The 17,672-nt window shown below is 43.5% G+C and overlaps 1 protein-coding gene across 1 annotated transcript; it reads right to left on the bottom strand.

The window, feature by feature from the left end:
* Positions 1–9,930: 9,930 nt before the first annotated feature.
* LOC119861049 (claw keratin-like) lies at positions 9,931–15,347 on the bottom strand. The gene is made up of 2 exons (XM_038415500.2): positions 15,318–15,347; positions 9,931–10,538 (listed from the first exon to the last, which is right to left on the bottom strand). Exons 1-2 carry the CDS (start codon positions 15,345–15,347, stop codon positions 10,023–10,025), a joined length of 546 nt encoding a protein of 181 aa, XP_038271428.2. The 3' UTR covers positions 9,931–10,022.
* Between the last annotated feature and the right edge of the window lie 2,325 nt (positions 15,348–17,672).

Raw genomic sequence — 17,672 nt, 5'->3', positions numbered from 1 at the left:
ATGCACCGCTATAGACTAGCGACCGAATGGCTAGGCAGCAGTTCTGCAGAAAAGGACCTAGGGGTTACAGTGGACGAGAAGCTGGATATGAGTAAACAGCATGCCCTTGTTGCCAAGAGAGCCAATGGCATTTTGGGCTGTATAAGTAGGGGCATTGCCAGCAGATCGAGGGACGTGATCATTCCCCTCTATTCGACAATGGTGAGGCCTCATCTGGAGTACTGTGTCCAGTTTTGGGCCCCACACTACAAGAAGGATGTGGAAAAATTGGAAAGAGTCCAGCGGAGGACAACAAAAATGATTAGGGGACTGGAACACATGACTTATGAGGAGAGGCTGAGGGAACTGGGATTGTTTAGTCTGCGGAAGAGAAGGATGAGGGGGGATTTGATAGCTGCTTTCAACTATCTGAAAGGGGGTTCCAAAGAAGACGGATCTAGACTGTTCTCAGTGGTAGCAGATGACAGAACGAGGAGCAATGGTCTCAAGTTGCAGTGGGGGAGATTTAGGTTGGATATTAGGAAAAACTTTTTCACTAGGAGGGTGCTGAAGCACTGGAATGCATTATCTAGGGAGGTGGTGGAATTACTGAAGTCAGTACAATGATCCCAGCAATGTAGCTGGCCCATAAAGTTTTCAGAAGAAAGGGCGCTGCAGGATATAATGTGCCCCTCACCCCATGTGGAATTAGGAAGAAAATAATCCTCAAAAACACGGAGGGGAAAAATTACTTCAGTTGAAGGAGTTATGCAAAGTTTTCTTTTTAACTAATTAGGCCTTCAGGAACAAAGGGCCTCTAAAAAACTGTATAAAAATACTCATGAGTCAGTGGTCTTCTAACCACTGTAACTTCTTCTTTGTGAACTAGAGAATCCTATTCAAGTTGTTATCTCCATAACTGTTCAGATGAGGTGCCAGTGATCCTTTTAATTTAGGACTGAATCTTGCACAGACACTCTGTGATTCTGAACAGTGGGAAGAGTTTGGGGGTTTTTCAATTGTTTTCTATTATCGAGTTGCAGGCATTGGTTTCTTCATGGTTTAGAAGTCAAGGTCTGGATTTTCAGAGCAAGACATGCATTTTAGACACTAGATGCTGTTGATTTTAGTTGGAACTTGGACATTCAAATTCCTTTGGGAGCTCTGAATAATCTCACCCCTAATTTTAATTTAAGGTTGTGATAAATGAATTGGGTGGAGGGGGGGGGTAGCTCCCTTTTATGGACAGCCAGCCAGCCAGTTAGCTATAAAATCCCTCTTAGTAGCTGTTCTCTACTTGCTTTACCTGCAAATGGTTAGAAAGTCTATCGGTAAAAGGAAAGGAGCGGGCACCTGACCAAAAGAGCCAATGGGAAGGCTAGAAGTTTTAAAAATTTGGAAAAAAACTTCCCCTTTGTCTGTCTGTGTTGTTCTCCCGGAGAGCAGGGACAGGGCTGGAACTATGCTATAAGAGCTTGGGCCAGGTAGGAAAAATCATCAGATCATACCTAGAAACTACTCATTTGGAACCCCAGGTATGTAAGTAGATCAGAAAATGTCTAGGGATACGCGTTGAGGTTTATCTCTTTTATTTCTTTATGTCTTGTGGACTCCGCTGTGTTAAGCCCAGGTGCTTTTATTTTGCTTGTAACCTTTAAGCAGGACCTCAAGAAAGCTATTCTTGCTTCTTAATTTTAGTATTTTCTCTTTTTAAATCTAGCAGTAGCCTGAGTTTTTTGATTGTTTTCTTTTTTCCAATAAAGTTCACCTCTTTTAAGACGAGGATTGCAGTTTTGTGTCTTCAAAGGTTTGTGCACATGTTGTGTAATTAGCTGGTGGCAACAGCTGATTTCCTTTGTTTTCTTTCTCAGCTCTTTCCCCTGGGGGTGTGTGTGTGTGAAATGGCTTGAGGGTACCCCAGAGGAAGGAATTCCCAAGTGTGCCTTCCTTGGCTCTCTAAAGGGTTTTTGCACTTGGGAGGAGGCAGCATCTACCCACCCAAGGTCAGCAAAAAACTGTAACCTTGGAATTTTAATAGAAGCCTGGAGTGGCCAGTGTGAATTTTTAGAATCCTTGAGGGCCCCCACCTTCTGCACTCGAAGTGCCAGAGTGGGGATTTAATCTTGAGAAGGGTTTATGAAGAAACGCCCCAAGTTTCCTCCAAAAAGGACTAATTCATTGTTCTTCTGCTCTCTCCTGAAGTAGCTGGTGAGTGACACTCACTGAGACAGGATACTGCCTTAGATGGGCCACTCGTCTCTTCCAGCATGGCAGTTGCTACCTTTTCATGTGCAGGAGGAATTCAGTCTGCACGAGCAGACTGCAGGTCGAGCCCCTCAGGAATCCTGGGCCCAGTGTTGTCGGGGTTACAAGGTCCCTGCCACACAGGAGAGTGGAAGGGGAGACCTTGAGGTCAGGCAGCCTCTGGGTAAAGGGTGTGGGAGCGAGGACTCAGGTTCTTTCTCTAGCCGATTCCACTGGGGGAGCGTATAAACTAGGAACGTTCCTGGCTTTCGTGGGACCATCCCCCACTTACACAGAGGTTACAGCCGAACAAGGAAACTAGCATTATTAATGCTATTCCAGCCATTTTCTGTGCGATATTTTTTAATAGGGTAGAAATCCCAGGCATTACTGTTAGAAATATTATGTATTTAGGCTTCTTAGAGACAGGATATTTTTAGGACAAAGAGAGTAACAAGGATTCAAAAGAGCTCCTTACGTCCCTTTCTTTCTTTCTTTCTTTCTTTCTTTCTTTCTTTCTTTCTTTCTTTCTTTCTTTCTTTCTTTCTTTCTTTCTTTCTTTCTTTCTTAAATTCTGAATGAGCTATTTCCTGACATCTAGTGGTGAGCTGTGGAAAAGGACTTCAGGAGTTGATCTCGTTTGCATGGGCACACCCACCCTGCCTAGGTAGTCAGCATGGTGGGATTGATTGCCCAAATGATCACTTGTGACTAGTGCTGAATCCCCAGTCTCCTTGTTATTGGGGAAGGAGTAATAAAGGGTTGTTATCCTTGTTTTCTGAATAGAGGGCAGCAGAACTGTACCCAGACCCTCTCATTGGTCCAGAGAGGTCTGGGCCACTTCCAGCTTTTGAGGCCTCTAGCCATGATAAAAATATAGAATGACGACACATGAAAACAAAATAAGGCACCAAAAAAAGGGTGAGACATAATTTGAATATTTTTTTGTTTAACAAATGCTTTTCTAGCCTTTTTCTGTACCAATGCACTAATTGTTGAGGAAAAATCTTGCTTTTGTGCAATGTCACAGTTGATACTAAGCATGCTGAGCCCATTCAAACGCTCTTGTCCCATAGTTGAATGGTGATAGTTCTTTACTTGCTTCAACACTTTAAAGGCATGTTCACCTGAAGCCACTGATGCAGGCAAACTGATAAAAATACACAATGCAATTGTGATATTAGGAAACATCCCATTGAGTCCAAGTTTGAGTATTTCTTGAAGCAATTCCTTTGGCTTGCAATCCAATTTAAAGTTTGTGGAAAATATTTGCTTGAGGAAGATGACCTCGTCACTGAGATCTTTTGAGATTTCTGTGTTGTACTGTTGCTGAAATTGTTCAGCTACAGAAAGTAGATCTTCATTTCTCAGTCTGTTGAACTGCCAAAGAAACCCCAAAAGGGTACAAATTAGACGCAGTGACTCAAATCGACGTGTAAGACCTGATTGAATAGAGTCAATGATGACAAGGAAGACATTGACCCTATAGTGCTGCTCGGTAACGGATTCAGTAGTGATTGGTGGAGAACTCAGATGAAATGCCAATTTTCTGTGCTACTAATTTGGACTCAGTCAGGATCACATCCCATTGTTCATGAATCTGTTGAATATCATTGATAAGACTTTCAATGTTATCCCTCTCAACATCAAGTGTAGCATTGCATGGGTCAATTACAGATTAGTTTGGTGGATCATTGTAGGTAGCTTCATCCACAAAGACGATATCAGAATGCATTCAAATTTGGATATGTGAATGAAGCAGGGTGCACAGTACAGAGATTGTTTTTCCATATTCCAGCAAAACCAGTCTCTTGTACAGGTCTGACCTTTTGGAAGAGTTTTTGTCAGCAGACGAGTAGGGAAAGCATGATTTTCAGCATCTGCCTGTTGCTGTTGAGTTTCTTGATAATCCACAGGATCTTCTGCTGCATCTGTTACTATTGACACATCTTCTTCTTGACTACTGTCCTCATGTTCAGGTATTGGCATTGAAATATCACCTGTTGCAGCTGCAGAGTTTTCATTATCTGTAGCATTGTTTCTTGGGGAAGGTGCGTTTTCCAATGGTTTGAGAAATGAAGTTATTGGCTTTGAGCTCTTAGCTGCTGCTTCACTCAATTGTTTTCGCCGTCTCTTGCTTGCACCGCTTTCAAATCTCCTCTTCATAGTGATCTATCTAGTCAATATGTAGCCTGTCCACACTTGAAATATTCTGCTGTCAATAAGTAGCTTTTACTGTAAACATGTACACAAATGCTGAATGGTACACAAAAGCTGAAAAGACTGAAAACAAAGGAATACTAATGAAGAACACAAAATAAAACAATCAGACAGGTTGTTATCCTTTTCACTGAATCAAAACTCAAGCATGCAAGGCATAATATAACAGGCTGAGCTGAAGACGAAGGGATGACATATATATAGCAAACACAGACACGGATACAGACAGAGGGATAATGTCTAAAAATTTCAAACGTGTCCTCACAAAACTCACTCTACAAGATCTCCTCACAAATTTTCACCTTGAATCTGGGCGTACAGACTACAAAGGACGATGATGATGGCCAAGCTAGGGCTCAACCAACCAACCAATTAACCAGTCACCTCTCTTAGCTACCATATGAAGATAATAATGAGGAATTCTCACACATAAACAATTCCTTAGACAAGTAGACCTAAAACTATAAAGACACTAAAATGTAACAATTCTCCACCTTTCCACATGCACTTGATCCAGCACCAGCCACTAGTAGTGGTTTGTTTATAAAATCAGCTGATCTGAGAGGACATGTTCATCACGGTCTAAACTTGTGCCATCAGAACCAGTGCATTTTTATAAATATTTATGAACATTTTAAACTGTTTAATATGACAAAATGTATATCAGTTACCAAAAAATTTATGTCTTTTACCAAATCACATTTCTTATTTGCTTAAATTTGCAGCTGTAAGCTGAGAGAGTGTGTCCGATAGGGATGCATATAAAAACAAGTTGCAAAAAATGTGTAAGTGTCTTAATGTGATGCCCCCTTTGAGCTTGAGGGCTAGGCTAAAGGGCCCTCCTGGCCCCCCCAATTATCCCTGGTAATGACCTCCCCAGGAGCCATTCTCAGCTCTTTCCCTCAGGAAAGCAGAGTGGAATCCTCGGGTGCAGCTGACATTGGAGGTGGTGATGGGGGCACATGTGCTGATAGAGGCTTATAAAGTGATGGAGGATTATACTGTAACCGGTGTCCCAGTGGTTATGGGAGATTATACGGTTATGGTGGCCAAAACTATTAGGAGGGCCTCTATGGTCACAGGGGCCCATATGGTTGTTGGGGAAAAAGAAGGTTGGGGGCATCGTGATGGGGTCATCGGTACCTTAATGGAAATTGTGGGCCATGTTATACCCAGCAGACATATCCATGGGAAAAGGAAGAAGCAGGAAATGAATAGGACAATACAGATTGATGTCTGAGTGGCTAGGTGTGACTTTGAGAAGTGTTCAGTACACCGAACTCAGTGTGAAATAATGAGTGAGCTGCATTTCATCAGCACCTCTGCAAACATTCTGAATGTTTGCCATGTTACTCTTGATCGGTTTTGTCTAATTTCTTTCAGGCTATGGGCTTCCCCTATTATCATCCGAGTGGGCCTGATTCTCAACTACACAATGGGTTTTACACCGGATTGTAACGTGCAGGGGCCGTAAGGTGTTCTGCTGGGATTGTTGCACCTCCCTGTGAAGCATCTGGTACTGACCACTGTGGGAGAGAGGCCTGATCTTCTGTAGAAATGCATATGCTCTTTCGTTCCAAGGAGGGATCCATGGGTAAGGTCTGATATTGAAGACTAGAGCTGTATTGCTCTTACATAAAACCCTTGGCTAGATGGCTAAATCTCTCCTCCCCACCTGAGTATTGTATGATGCCCTTAAACAGAGAGGAAGGTCTGGATAAATTTTTACTTTTGTGTTGTCAAATCAAAAATTTGATTAGTGGAAAATGTTCATCCATGTGATTCTTGTATGGAATGAATGGTCTGGGCATGAATGTCTTTATATCACACATGAGATTCCTGACTTCTGCAGATGACGTTTGTGATGTTGCACCCCGTAATGCTTTATAGAAATATGCTTATGAGTATAAATATGACATATCTGGAATATATTTTATGCCAGACATGCCATGTAACATATCTTTGCAAACGTTATGTTCTACTGAATGTATTTCTCCTATTCGTAATCATGTATAATTTTTATATTCGAAGTTAAGAGCATTGGCTCTATGCTTGTATTTAAAGTGTTTGCTCTAGGAAGCACATAAGGCAGATTTGGTCGACATAGCGTGAAGGGGTTAGTCAAGTAATTGGGAGTACTTTGTTAACAATGGACCTTCAGAGACGCCAATCCACATCTGAGTTTTCCTGGGAACATTCAAACTAACATGTAAACAATGGCGTCGGCCTGTAAAGAACTGAGTCATGCATGGACATGTGACTTGCCCATGTGATTCCAAAACTCCATCTTGTGTCTGTGATTCTGCACTGGAGAACACCAGGGGTTTCCACCCACAAGAGAAAGACTATATAAGACTCTGGGAAACCCTTCCATTTGTCTTCAGCTGGCTCAGGAGATAGATATCCTCTCCGCCCCAAAGAGATGGCTGAAAGAAACTGGAACAAAAGACAGTAACTACGGGAGTTGAGTGATTGCTGGAACCAGACTAGGAGGAAGTCGCGTCTGTGAAAGAAGCTTATTGGAACACCTCTGAGGGTGAGATTTACCCGCATTTAGTTTCTTACTTAATTAGGCTTAGACTTGCATGTTTTATTTTATTTTGCTTGGTAACTTACTTTGTTCTGTCTGTTATTACTTGGGACCACTTAAATCCTACTTTTTATATTTAATAAAATCACTCTTTACATATTCATTAAACCAGAGCATGTAATTAATACCCGGGGGAGCAAAGAGCTGTGCATCTCTCTATCAGTGTTATAGATGTTATGAGTTTACCCTGTATAAGCTTTCTGTAGAGTAAAATGGATTTATTTGGGCTTTTTATCTCATTGGGAACTGGGTATCTGGTTGCTGGAGACAGGAGCACTTAGGTTGACCAGATGTCCTGATATTATAGGGACAGTCCTGATTCTTGGGGTTTTTTCTTATATTGTCACCTATTACATCCCACCCCCATACGGTTTTTCACACTTGCTATCTGGTCACCCTAGAAGTACTTCTTAAGCTGTTTTCAGATAAGCCTGAAGCTTTTGGGGGACATGGTTCAGACCTGGGTCTGTGTTTGTAGCAGGCTAGTGTGTCTGGCACAACCAGGCAAGGTACTGAAGTCTGAAGCTGCCAGGGAAAACTGGTCTCAGCAAATCAGGTGGCAGTCCCAAAGCGGTTTCTATGACCTTATTCATCACAGCAGTGACATAGCGTAATTTGTCTTTATGGGCAGAATGGACTCAGTCAAGTGTTTTGAGCATCATCCTTGTGAAATCAACTTTTGGTTGTGTTATTTGACCAAGGAGTGGACATGGCTGCTGACCAGTTGATAAACACATGAAGGGAAAGCATGAGAAGATTAATTTAACTGAGTTTTATTGGTGCAATGAAATTCAAAATTCCAATATGAAGCTGAACTATTTCTACGCCATTGCCCTAAATGTTCTCAGGTCATCTCCAGCAGTGCGAAATGCATGCAAAGGTTGTGTCAAGCATAGGCGCTGACTTTTCTTTTTGCCAGTGGGTTCTCTCAAAGAGATGTGTGTGTGTGTGTGAGTTTTGGGTCAGGGGAGGCTGGCCAATTTTGGGGGTAGACTATTTTCAGCATAATTATACACTTCTTTCATATTCTAGTTGTAGCATATGTATCTATCATTGATATCGTTACAATTTTAATTAAATTGTTAGAAGGACATAATTACATTATCATGAATTGCAGTATATTAAAATCATTGCAATCACCTACAAGCTGTCTTCACTAACATCCCAGTAGAAAGACATTATGTCTCACTGTAGTTTTCTGGATGAAACGGTCAGCAGTCTTATTTACATGTAGTTGCCTGGTATGGTCTTGATGCACGTTAAGGACAGCTGCATTACTCAGTTGCATCTGTCCCATTGGTGACTGGAGATCATTTGTAAATCTTCTGAAGCTGGAGAATGATCATTCCGCAGTTCAGGATGATACAGGCACAGTGAGAAGAATTCTCATAAATTTGCAGTACTCTGGTAGCATAGTGCTTTCAGAATACTGCAAAGGACTTCAATATCTCTTCGTGATGGGTAACAGCTAATTTAGACCCCACCATTTTGTATGTATCGTTGGGATTATATTTTGTCATGTGCATTACTTTGCATTTAACATTGAATGTCATCTGCCATTTTGTTGCCAAGTCACCCAGTTGAGTAATTTTGTATCATCTGCAAATTATGCCACCTCCTGTTTACCCCTTTTTCTAGATCATTTATGAATATGTTGAACAACGCTGATCTGAATACAGGCCCCTGGGGGACACCACTACTTTATTTACTTCTCTCTATTCTGAACATAGGCCCTTTATTCCAACCTTTTGTTTCCCATCTTTTAACTGAGTTGCCTGGCAATGCTTTCAGGATCATCCTTAATTTAATTTAATGAGAAGCCTTTTGTTATCTTATTCCCCCTGTCCAAGGGCAGAAGCTGAGAGTAGCACAGAACTTACTATATTCCTCACTCAAGCTTAGGAAAACTAGGGTCGCTGTCCTGCAAAGACTTCCACAAACTCTTACTGCGAACCATGTGATTGGCCTTCTTGAAACCAGAGAAAATCTGTCTAAATCTTTGCAGAAGAACACTCTTTGCTAAAGCAGGTAATGCAAGGAGAAACTCCACTGGTACTTAGGGCCTGCAGAATGCTTTCAACCACTCCAAGAGCATGATTCTTCTATCACTCCAGGGCTTTGAAAATTGCAATTTGAGAAGTGCCCAATGGCCCCGACTCCACGGGAAGGAATTTCATCTGATGGAATTTTTAAGCAAGGAGGGAGGAACAAGGAGAACCAGAAGACCGATATTATGATGCAGCAGAGTTTTTAATGCAAATGCAATTGGCAGTACACAGTTACAGGAAGAAATAGTACAGAGCAGAAAGAATGTATTTCCAGAGTTTCAAGAAGGCCTGCGACCAATCACAGGCCTCAATGGGTTGCATTTCAGACAACATGTTCTTTGTGCTTTGTTGCAGCTTCAGAGGTTGACAAAGAAGTCCCTTTTGTAACCATTTTAAATTCTTTGTTTTACCCCAGTCAGTGGGAAATGAGACAAAGCAAAATAGAAGCAGAGGACTACACAGCTTCTCCATTATACATCAGCCACAGCAAAGGTCAAAGTGAGGCGCTAAAGATACATAATGATGGAAAGGATAGAACATATGGGGCCTAATTCTCCTTGACAGGAAGGTCTCTTTTTCCCCTTGTAAAGGGACTTATAGTGATAATGAAGGTAAATGACGCCTATCTTAAGGCCCTTGTTTCCTTCACACTGCGGGCTTAGTGTAAATAGCTGGCATGTAATTCAAAATGAGTCCACATGTGAATAAAAGAATCATCACACGGCTGGAAAGCACGAGCAGAAAGAGTCCTAAAGCGTAACATTAGAAATTCAGCATGGCTATGAGACCAAGGTGCTGAGCACACACAGCTCCCACTGACTTCAAGTGGAGCCATGTTTACACAGCACTTCTGAAAGCCATGCCCAAAAGATCAGGGTTGAATCTGTATCTTGCTGTTCATTTCCTGGTTCTTCCTTCTTCCATGGATGTTCCTGCTGGGTTTAATATGGCCCACAATATCCACCAAGATACCTACAGCCATATCCCCCATATCCCCATAATCCCCCATTACCATAAAGGCCCGGGTAACCGCAGTATCCCCCGTGGCCCAATAATCCCCCGTAACCGTAAAGGCCCGGGTAACCGCAGTATCCCCCGTGGCCCAATAATCCCCCGTAACCGTAAAGGCCCCCGTAACCACCATATCTCCCTAAACCATACAACCCTCCGTAACGGCCTCCATAGCCGTACAATCCCCCCAAACCAAATGAGCCTCCGAAACCAGCTCCGACCACAGATGCTCCTACGGCTGCCACTTCGCTCTGCTGAGGGAAAGTGCTGAGAACTGGTCCGGGGAGGGTCACAACAACCGGGGAGGGTCGGATCAGCACTTCGGAGTCGGGGCACTGCCTAACGCACGGCTCGTTGCAGCTGCCAGTAACTGGACTAGGTCGGGCCACCCCGCATTCTGGATAGCAGAGGCTGGAGAAAGTCATCTTTCGGGGATGGAGGTAAACCTGTAACACACAACAGGGACTAGAGTAAAGAGAAGGTACAAGTGCCAGTGGAAGAAAGGCTTCAAAGCTCGGTTACAATTGTAGTGAGGTCAGCATGGGGCCCGAGAGAGAGAGGAGAAGTGGATTTAAACTCTTTGTATGTGGTCATGTATTTGTTCCTATTTTCTCTTTCTATGCCTCATGTCCACTCGCACTAAACTTCCCTCCCAGCAAGCCTCTTTGATCCTCTCAAAAAGACTTTGTCTGAAAAATGCTGACTAGAATAAGTGTGACTATTTCTGTGCTGGACACCTGGGATTCTGGGTCCATTTTAGACATTTATCAAAGGGAAGATGGCTGGGATCATGGTAATCAGATTGTTAGCCTTTGATGATTTAACCTCTGCATGCAAACCTGTTCAGTCAGGTAGCACAGTATGGCTCTTGGTTTTCCAAACCTTGAGAGTCACCAATACTTGCTAAAACAAGAAATAGAAACTTTTCTTTTCTCCAAACAATTCACTTCAGAGAAACTGCTCAGCTGGGGTTTAATGGATTCAGTTCCACTGACTTCCGTAGAGCGGCACTAAATTACACCGTATGAGATATGGGTATTTCTACTCAGGAGAACATAGGAATTGCTAGCCTGGATCACACCTCTTGTCATCTTAATCCATTCTCTTGTCCTCAGTAGTGAGGGGTCACAGCTGCTTAATAGAGTAATGTAGAAAACCACTGAATTGGCCGTTTTTGGACTAACCTGGGACAATTTCTTCCTAATCCAGCAAAGTGAAAAATGTTAAGGGACTTTCTAAAGTTACTGAAAAGATTTCAATACCCTATTCTTCTTCCAGTTAATAGGAAATATGTTTCTGAATTGCATGTGTTGCTCTTAAAGTCTCTCTTCTAGCTTCAGATCATCAATCTACTTGCGCCTGCGACTGAATCACGACTCAGGATAGTTATGGACGAACAGCGTGATCCCTGACAAAAATCACAGTGAGCACATGCAAGATTCCGTCTTCAATTAAAAGAGGACCTCTCGTGATATCTCTGTGGTTAGAAAGAGATTGAGTGGAATTGGACTTACCCAGTTGACTGAGGAGATGAAGTCTGGAGAAGTGTTTAGAATAAATCTGAATCGTGAGTGCTTTTATACCGTTCCTAGGACTGCCTGGAGGATCTGAGATGCTGTTTGTGGAGGAGGTCCTAATTAGTTACCAAACAAACTTGATTTCCTTCGCAAGTCCTCCTTGGCATGGAGCTATTTTCCTCAGCGTTGGTGATTATTGGGCTAATCTCAGGCTCAGAGGGTGTGACGTGCACTTTGCACTCTTCAGCTGTCTTTCATCTTAGAATTGTACGGGCCAACTGCATTTCTTGTATCATTCCACAGATTTTATAGGTGCTGCCATTATAATGAATGTCAGGGTGATTCTGAGCAGAATCAGTAGCACAAGTGGTTGTCATGAAAGGAATCCAGTTTGGTCCTTGCAATTCATGCTGGTCATGATTAGGGGCATGGGGCAGTTCATTCTAATTGTGCTATGAAGCAAGGACCCATTTTTCTCCATTCTCACCACCTCCATTCCCAGCAGGTCAGATCCAATTCCCAAATCAATGGGAGTCAATTCAAATCAATGGGAATCATTCCATTTCCTCCAGCCTGTTTCCTGTCCTGACTTTAAGTCTGAAATTCATCCTTTGGCAGGGGGAGAGTACGATGCCTATAGATAACTTTAGTCCAATTTTAAAGTTTGAAACTTGGTCACAGCAGGGACTTAAGTTGAGCATGGTCCTTTGTGATGGCCATCTGCACGGGGTGAAGCTTTTTCTATCATGACTCAAACTTGATCTAAGATTGGCCCTTCACTTGGGTCACCAATGCTGTCTCAAAGGGCTGCTTAGAGTCGATTTGGTCATGGGTCAAGGGAGTGGTCTGATATTGAAGACTAGAGCTGTATTGTAGTCTACCAGAAACCATCTCTCCGTCCATGAGCAGCCAAGGAATTGAAGTCTTGTAAGTTGAGTGAGCCCAGCAGGAAGCCCAGGAGAGATTAAAATGATACATTCTTGGTGAAGGAGGAGATGGCTGTGGGATGAGATTTGACATAATGTCTGACGAGACATAGGGCATGTTGCAGAAAACATTCCTGCCTGAACCAGCCTGTTGTTCAAAGTGTAAATGATATCCCCAAGGCTGGGTTTCATATCCAGGGAAGAGGGCAGAAGTGTCTTGCATTGGTTGGTAATATAGCCCAAGAGAGCACCTTCATTTTCCAATAAAACAATCCCTCCAAAAGTAAGAGAGCCCCCAAAACCGTTGTTGATGCCAGGGGCTCCTATGGTCCCTCTTGGCTCTGCTGAGGGAAATTGTGGAGAATTGGTCCTGGGAGGGTCATGACTGCCAGTGAGGGTTTGATCACCACTGCCTACCACCACTGAGTCAGGGCACTGCCTAACACACATGTTGTTGAAGCCACTGGACTGGACCGTTCTACCCCATATGGTTTTTTAAAAATGCCAAAATCAAAACTACATTTGAATGAAAATGAAATAGACCCACAGTGTGTGGCCTTAAATCATGACCTGATATTGGGAATGACATGAGAGACCTTGGCCTCCATTTTGTTTCAAGTGACTGTGTGACTCAGTGCAGAGGCATCTAATCCCAAGAAGAATTTATTAGTATTCTAAGAATACAACCCTTTGCGTGTGTGAAACACTAGCGAGAGTTTGTGAGGGGCTTTGAACTCTGGAGATCTGAGGACCTTTAAGAACTTCCAGTCTTAACACCTTGATTCTCTGTGTTTGATAGGCCTATAAACAGAGGCACATTGAGGTGAAGGTCACGGGGGAAAGTTGCAGAAACAGAAATACAGCCCAATACTTCCGACTCCTCTTACCATAGGCTGAGGTCTAGGTTGATACCTGTTAAACTGTGTTACAAGATAAATGTTAGCATCATATCTGGTTAGAAAATGTTTGTATCCAGTAGGGATCAGGAGATACAGGTTAGTGTTTGGCATGAGTCGTCCCATTTATTTCTGAGTCTGCCAATCGCTCCCTGACTGACCTTCACCTGAATGTACCTCCTTTGACCTCCATTGCAAATAGGTATAATTGTAACTTTCAGGATGGATTGTCTGAGTCTTCCTGTGATCTCAGGATTTCAAAGCACTTAACAAACACTCATTAAATTGTATACAGCAAAGAGATGCATTACTAAAGTAGTAATAACTTTTTACTGGGATGAGATGTTCCAACACTGAACATTAGATTCACTTCAAAAATGTATGTCAAGGTCTGAGATGTCACTCCAGTGTTCAGTTTGTGATTCCTAACCTTTGAAATGGGGGCTTTTTGACTTTCGTTCAATGTACCTTTGCATTTCCCTTTTATATATATTTTAAAGTTTCAGGATAGATATTGAACCAGTGTGAAAGGGAACAGTTCCATCAACTTCCAATTGAAGGAATGCACTTTATCTAGCCCGGGATAGAGAAACCTTGTACGGGGTGTATCTCTGTGTGCATACTCGGCACCTCTACCTCTGGTGCTCAGATCCAACTTATAGGGAAATCAAGAGAATTGGGTCTTGTGAGAGACTTCAGCTCATAAGGAAAAGGAAGAAGTACAAGATTGACAGAACTAAGCAGAACTTCTCCAAAGGTCACATTGCTGTGGGATGAGAAGGGGTTACTTACAATTCTGACCTACCTTGGGCATTCTGCAAGACACGTCTCCCACACAAAGCTTTTCAGGCAGAATTAGAATGATTTTTAAAGTGGAAAATAGACTCCCACCAGGATTTCTTCGAACCCGCGCAACATGAAATGCCTTTCCTCAGTTGTAAGGCACAGAACGTCATTGAAGTCTATGGAGCTGTACTGATGTTCAGTGGCTCAACAGCTGCCTCTTGAGCTTTGCAAAGGAATGTTTACTAAAGAAAGGGAAATGCAAAGCTTTATTGAATGAAATGAAACAGCCCCAAATTCAGAAGCTTGGAATCATTCACTGACTATTGGCATGCCATCAGGAACCTTAACATGGATTTGTAAAGTTCATTCAATTCAGCGGATTTTTTTGCAGCTATGTCAGCCTCAAAAGCAAGAGTGGGGATTGTGCGGGTGCAAAGCAGCAACCCCTCCTGGTAGCTCCCACCTGTTACTGTTGAGTGCCTGTTACCAAAGGCAGCGAGATGTGCGGCATTGGTATTTGCAGTGGCATTGCCAGCAGTGGTTGGCGTGTTGTACCTTTCAACCTCCTTGGGGCTGCAGGCAGCGTCTCTGGAGATGTGTGGGGCCGGTGTGCGTGGCACATAAGGCAGCTCTTGTCGGTGGAGGTGGCTGCGGCATTTGGTCAGCGGGCTGCTCTCCCGCTGCTGTCTGGATGGGACAGAGGGAGCCTGGGGCTCTGCCGGCAGCCGGTGAGTTTCCATCCCACCTCCCCAGGGCAGGCTCTCGGTGAAGGGTTCTGGGAGGCAGGGACAGAGAGATGGGTTTGTGAAAGGCCACCAAAAAAATTGCTGTGAGAACCCTTGAAACCTAATCCATTATTTGGGGGCCTCGAATCCCACAAAAAACTTCTACTATTAAAATGATACAGCCCTGTGCGCACAGACAACTGTAATGAGCCTGCAGTGCTTTGAAGTCCTTTGATTTGAGGACGCCTCTGATCATGGAGCATAATATCACTAGGAGAGTGGTTGATGTGGAGGTGAACAAGCACGCTGAGGTGAAGGTTACCCAGGGAGCAAGTGGCAGAGTCAGCAATAAAACCAGTCAGAGTGATTACTCACCCCCAGCTCACCACTGCTTCTGAACTGCATTGGACAGTTCCCATTCAAGGCTTCTGAATAGGCCACGGCACCATCAGTGAAGTCAGTAGAATGATCCCAGCAATGTAGCTGGCCCATAAAGTTTTCAGAAGAAAGGGCGCTGCAGGGTATAATGTGCCCCTCACCCCATGTGGAGTTAGGAAGAAAATAATCCTCAAAAACAGGGAGGGAAAAAATTACTTCCGTTGAAGGAGTTATGCAAAGTTTTTTCTTTTTAACTAATTAGGCCTTCAGGAATGAAAGGCCTCTCAAGTCCTTTGGCGGCATAGAAAACTTTCTAAAAATACTGATGAGTCAGGGGTCTTCTAACCACTTAACTTATTCTCCTCTGTGAACAAGAGAATCCTATTCAAGTCGTTCTCTCCATAACTGTTCAGATGAGGAGCCAGTGATCCTTTTAATTTAGGACCGAATCTCGCACAGACACTCTGTGATTCCAAATAGTGGGAAGAGTATGGGGGGTTTTCAATTGTTTTCTATTATCGAGTTGCAGGCATTGGTTTCTTCATGGTTTAGAAGTCAAGGTCTGGATTTTCAGAGCAAGACATGCATTTTAGACACTAGATGCTGTTGATTTTAGCTAGAACTTGGATATTCAAATTCCTTAGGGAGCTCTGAATAATCTCACCCCCAGTTTTAATTTAGGGTTGTGATAAATGAAGGCCGGGTGTGGGGGGCGCTCCCTTTTATGGACAGCCAGCCAGCCAGCCAGTTAGCTATAAATTCCCTCTTAGTAGCTGTTCTCTACTTGCTTTACCTGTAAATGGTTAGAAAGTCTATCGTAAAAGGAAGGGAGCAGGCACCTGACCAAAAGAGCCAATGGGAAGGCTAGAAGTTTTAAAAATTTGGAAAAAAACTTCCCCTTTGTCTGTCTGTGTTGTTTTCCCAGAGAGCAGGGACAGGGCTGGAACTATGCTGTAAGAGGTTGGGCCAGGTAGGAAAAATCATCAGATCATACCTAGAAACTACTCATTTGGAACCCCAGGTATGTAAGTAGATCAGGAAATGTCTAGGGAGACGCAATCAGGTTTATCTCTTTTATTTCTTTATGTCTTGTGGACTCCGCTGTGTTAAGCCCAGGTGCTTTTATTTTGCTTGTAACCTTTAAGCAGGACCTCAAGAAAGCTATTCTTGCTTCTTAATTTTAGTATTTTCTCTTTTTAAATCTAGCAGTAGCCTGAGTTTTTTGATTGTTTTCTTCTTTTCCAATAAAGGTCACCTCTTTTAAGACCAGGATTGCTATTTTGTGTCTTCAAAGGTTTGTGCACATGTTGTGTAATTAGCTGGTGACAACAGCTGATTTCCTTTGTTTTCTTTCTCAGCTCTTTCCCCTGGGGTGTGTGTGTGTGTGTGTGTGTGTGTGTGTGTGTGTGTGAAATGGCTTAAGGGTACCCCAGAGGAAGGAATTCCCAAGTGTGCCTTCCTCGGCTCTCTAAAGGGTTTTTGCACTTGGGAGGTGGCAGCATCTACCTCCCCAAGGTCAGCAAAAAACTGTAACCTTGGAATTTTAATACAAGCCTGGAGTGGCCAGTGTGAATTTTTAGAATCCTTGAGGGCCCCCACCTTCTGCACTCGAAGTGCCAGAGTGGGGAATCAGTCTTGAGAAGGGTTTATGAAGAAACTCCCCAAGTTTCCTCCAAAAAGACTAATTCATTGTTCTTCTGCTCTCTCCTGAAGCAGCTGGTGAGTGACACTCACTGAGACAGGATACTGCCTTAGATGGGCCACTCGTCTCTTCCAGCCTGGCAGTTGCTACCTTTTCATGTGCAGGAGGAATTCTAGGTGCAGATCCTCGTCTGGTCTAACTTAGTGTAGCTGCAGTGAGGCCAGTGGAACAGAGCCGATTTACACCAGGGGAGGATGTGGGGGTTTGTGTTTTGTTTTGATTAAAAAATCCCATTTTTGTTTATTCGTCAGGAAGTGTTGGTGACTCACTGAGGTTTCCAAGCGAAAGCACCACCTGTGATGCTGGACTGAACTTGTTTGTCAGCAGATGTCAGGGGACTGTTGGCCCCGTACTAAAACTTAATGGGTTTTTTTCATGGCTCTCTCTCAGGACCAAAAGAAAGGGGAAGACCCAATGAGAAATCAGGATCCTGAGACTGACAATCTCTAAGGGGAATGGGGAAAAGTCAATGCTGCAGGTCAGCCCGATTGACAGGGTGGGCAGTCCAATGCGGGAGTCAGAAGCCCGAGGTCCCGTCCTCTGTGGGAGCGGGAGCTGCCTGAGCAGGAGGCCGAGCTCAGGCGAGAGCAGCAGCCAGAGCTGAGCTGAGCTGAGCAGAGCCTCAGCAGCCTGACGGACCAGAGCAGCAG

This window comes from Dermochelys coriacea, chromosome 1 (genome assembly GCF_009764565.3).
Source record: "Dermochelys coriacea isolate rDerCor1 chromosome 1, rDerCor1.pri.v4, whole genome shotgun sequence".
Lineage (NCBI taxonomy): Eukaryota > Metazoa > Chordata > Testudines > Dermochelyidae > Dermochelys > Dermochelys coriacea.
The sequence above is the reverse complement of the archived record's forward strand: the minus strand, read 5'-3'. Positions and strand labels throughout refer to the sequence as shown.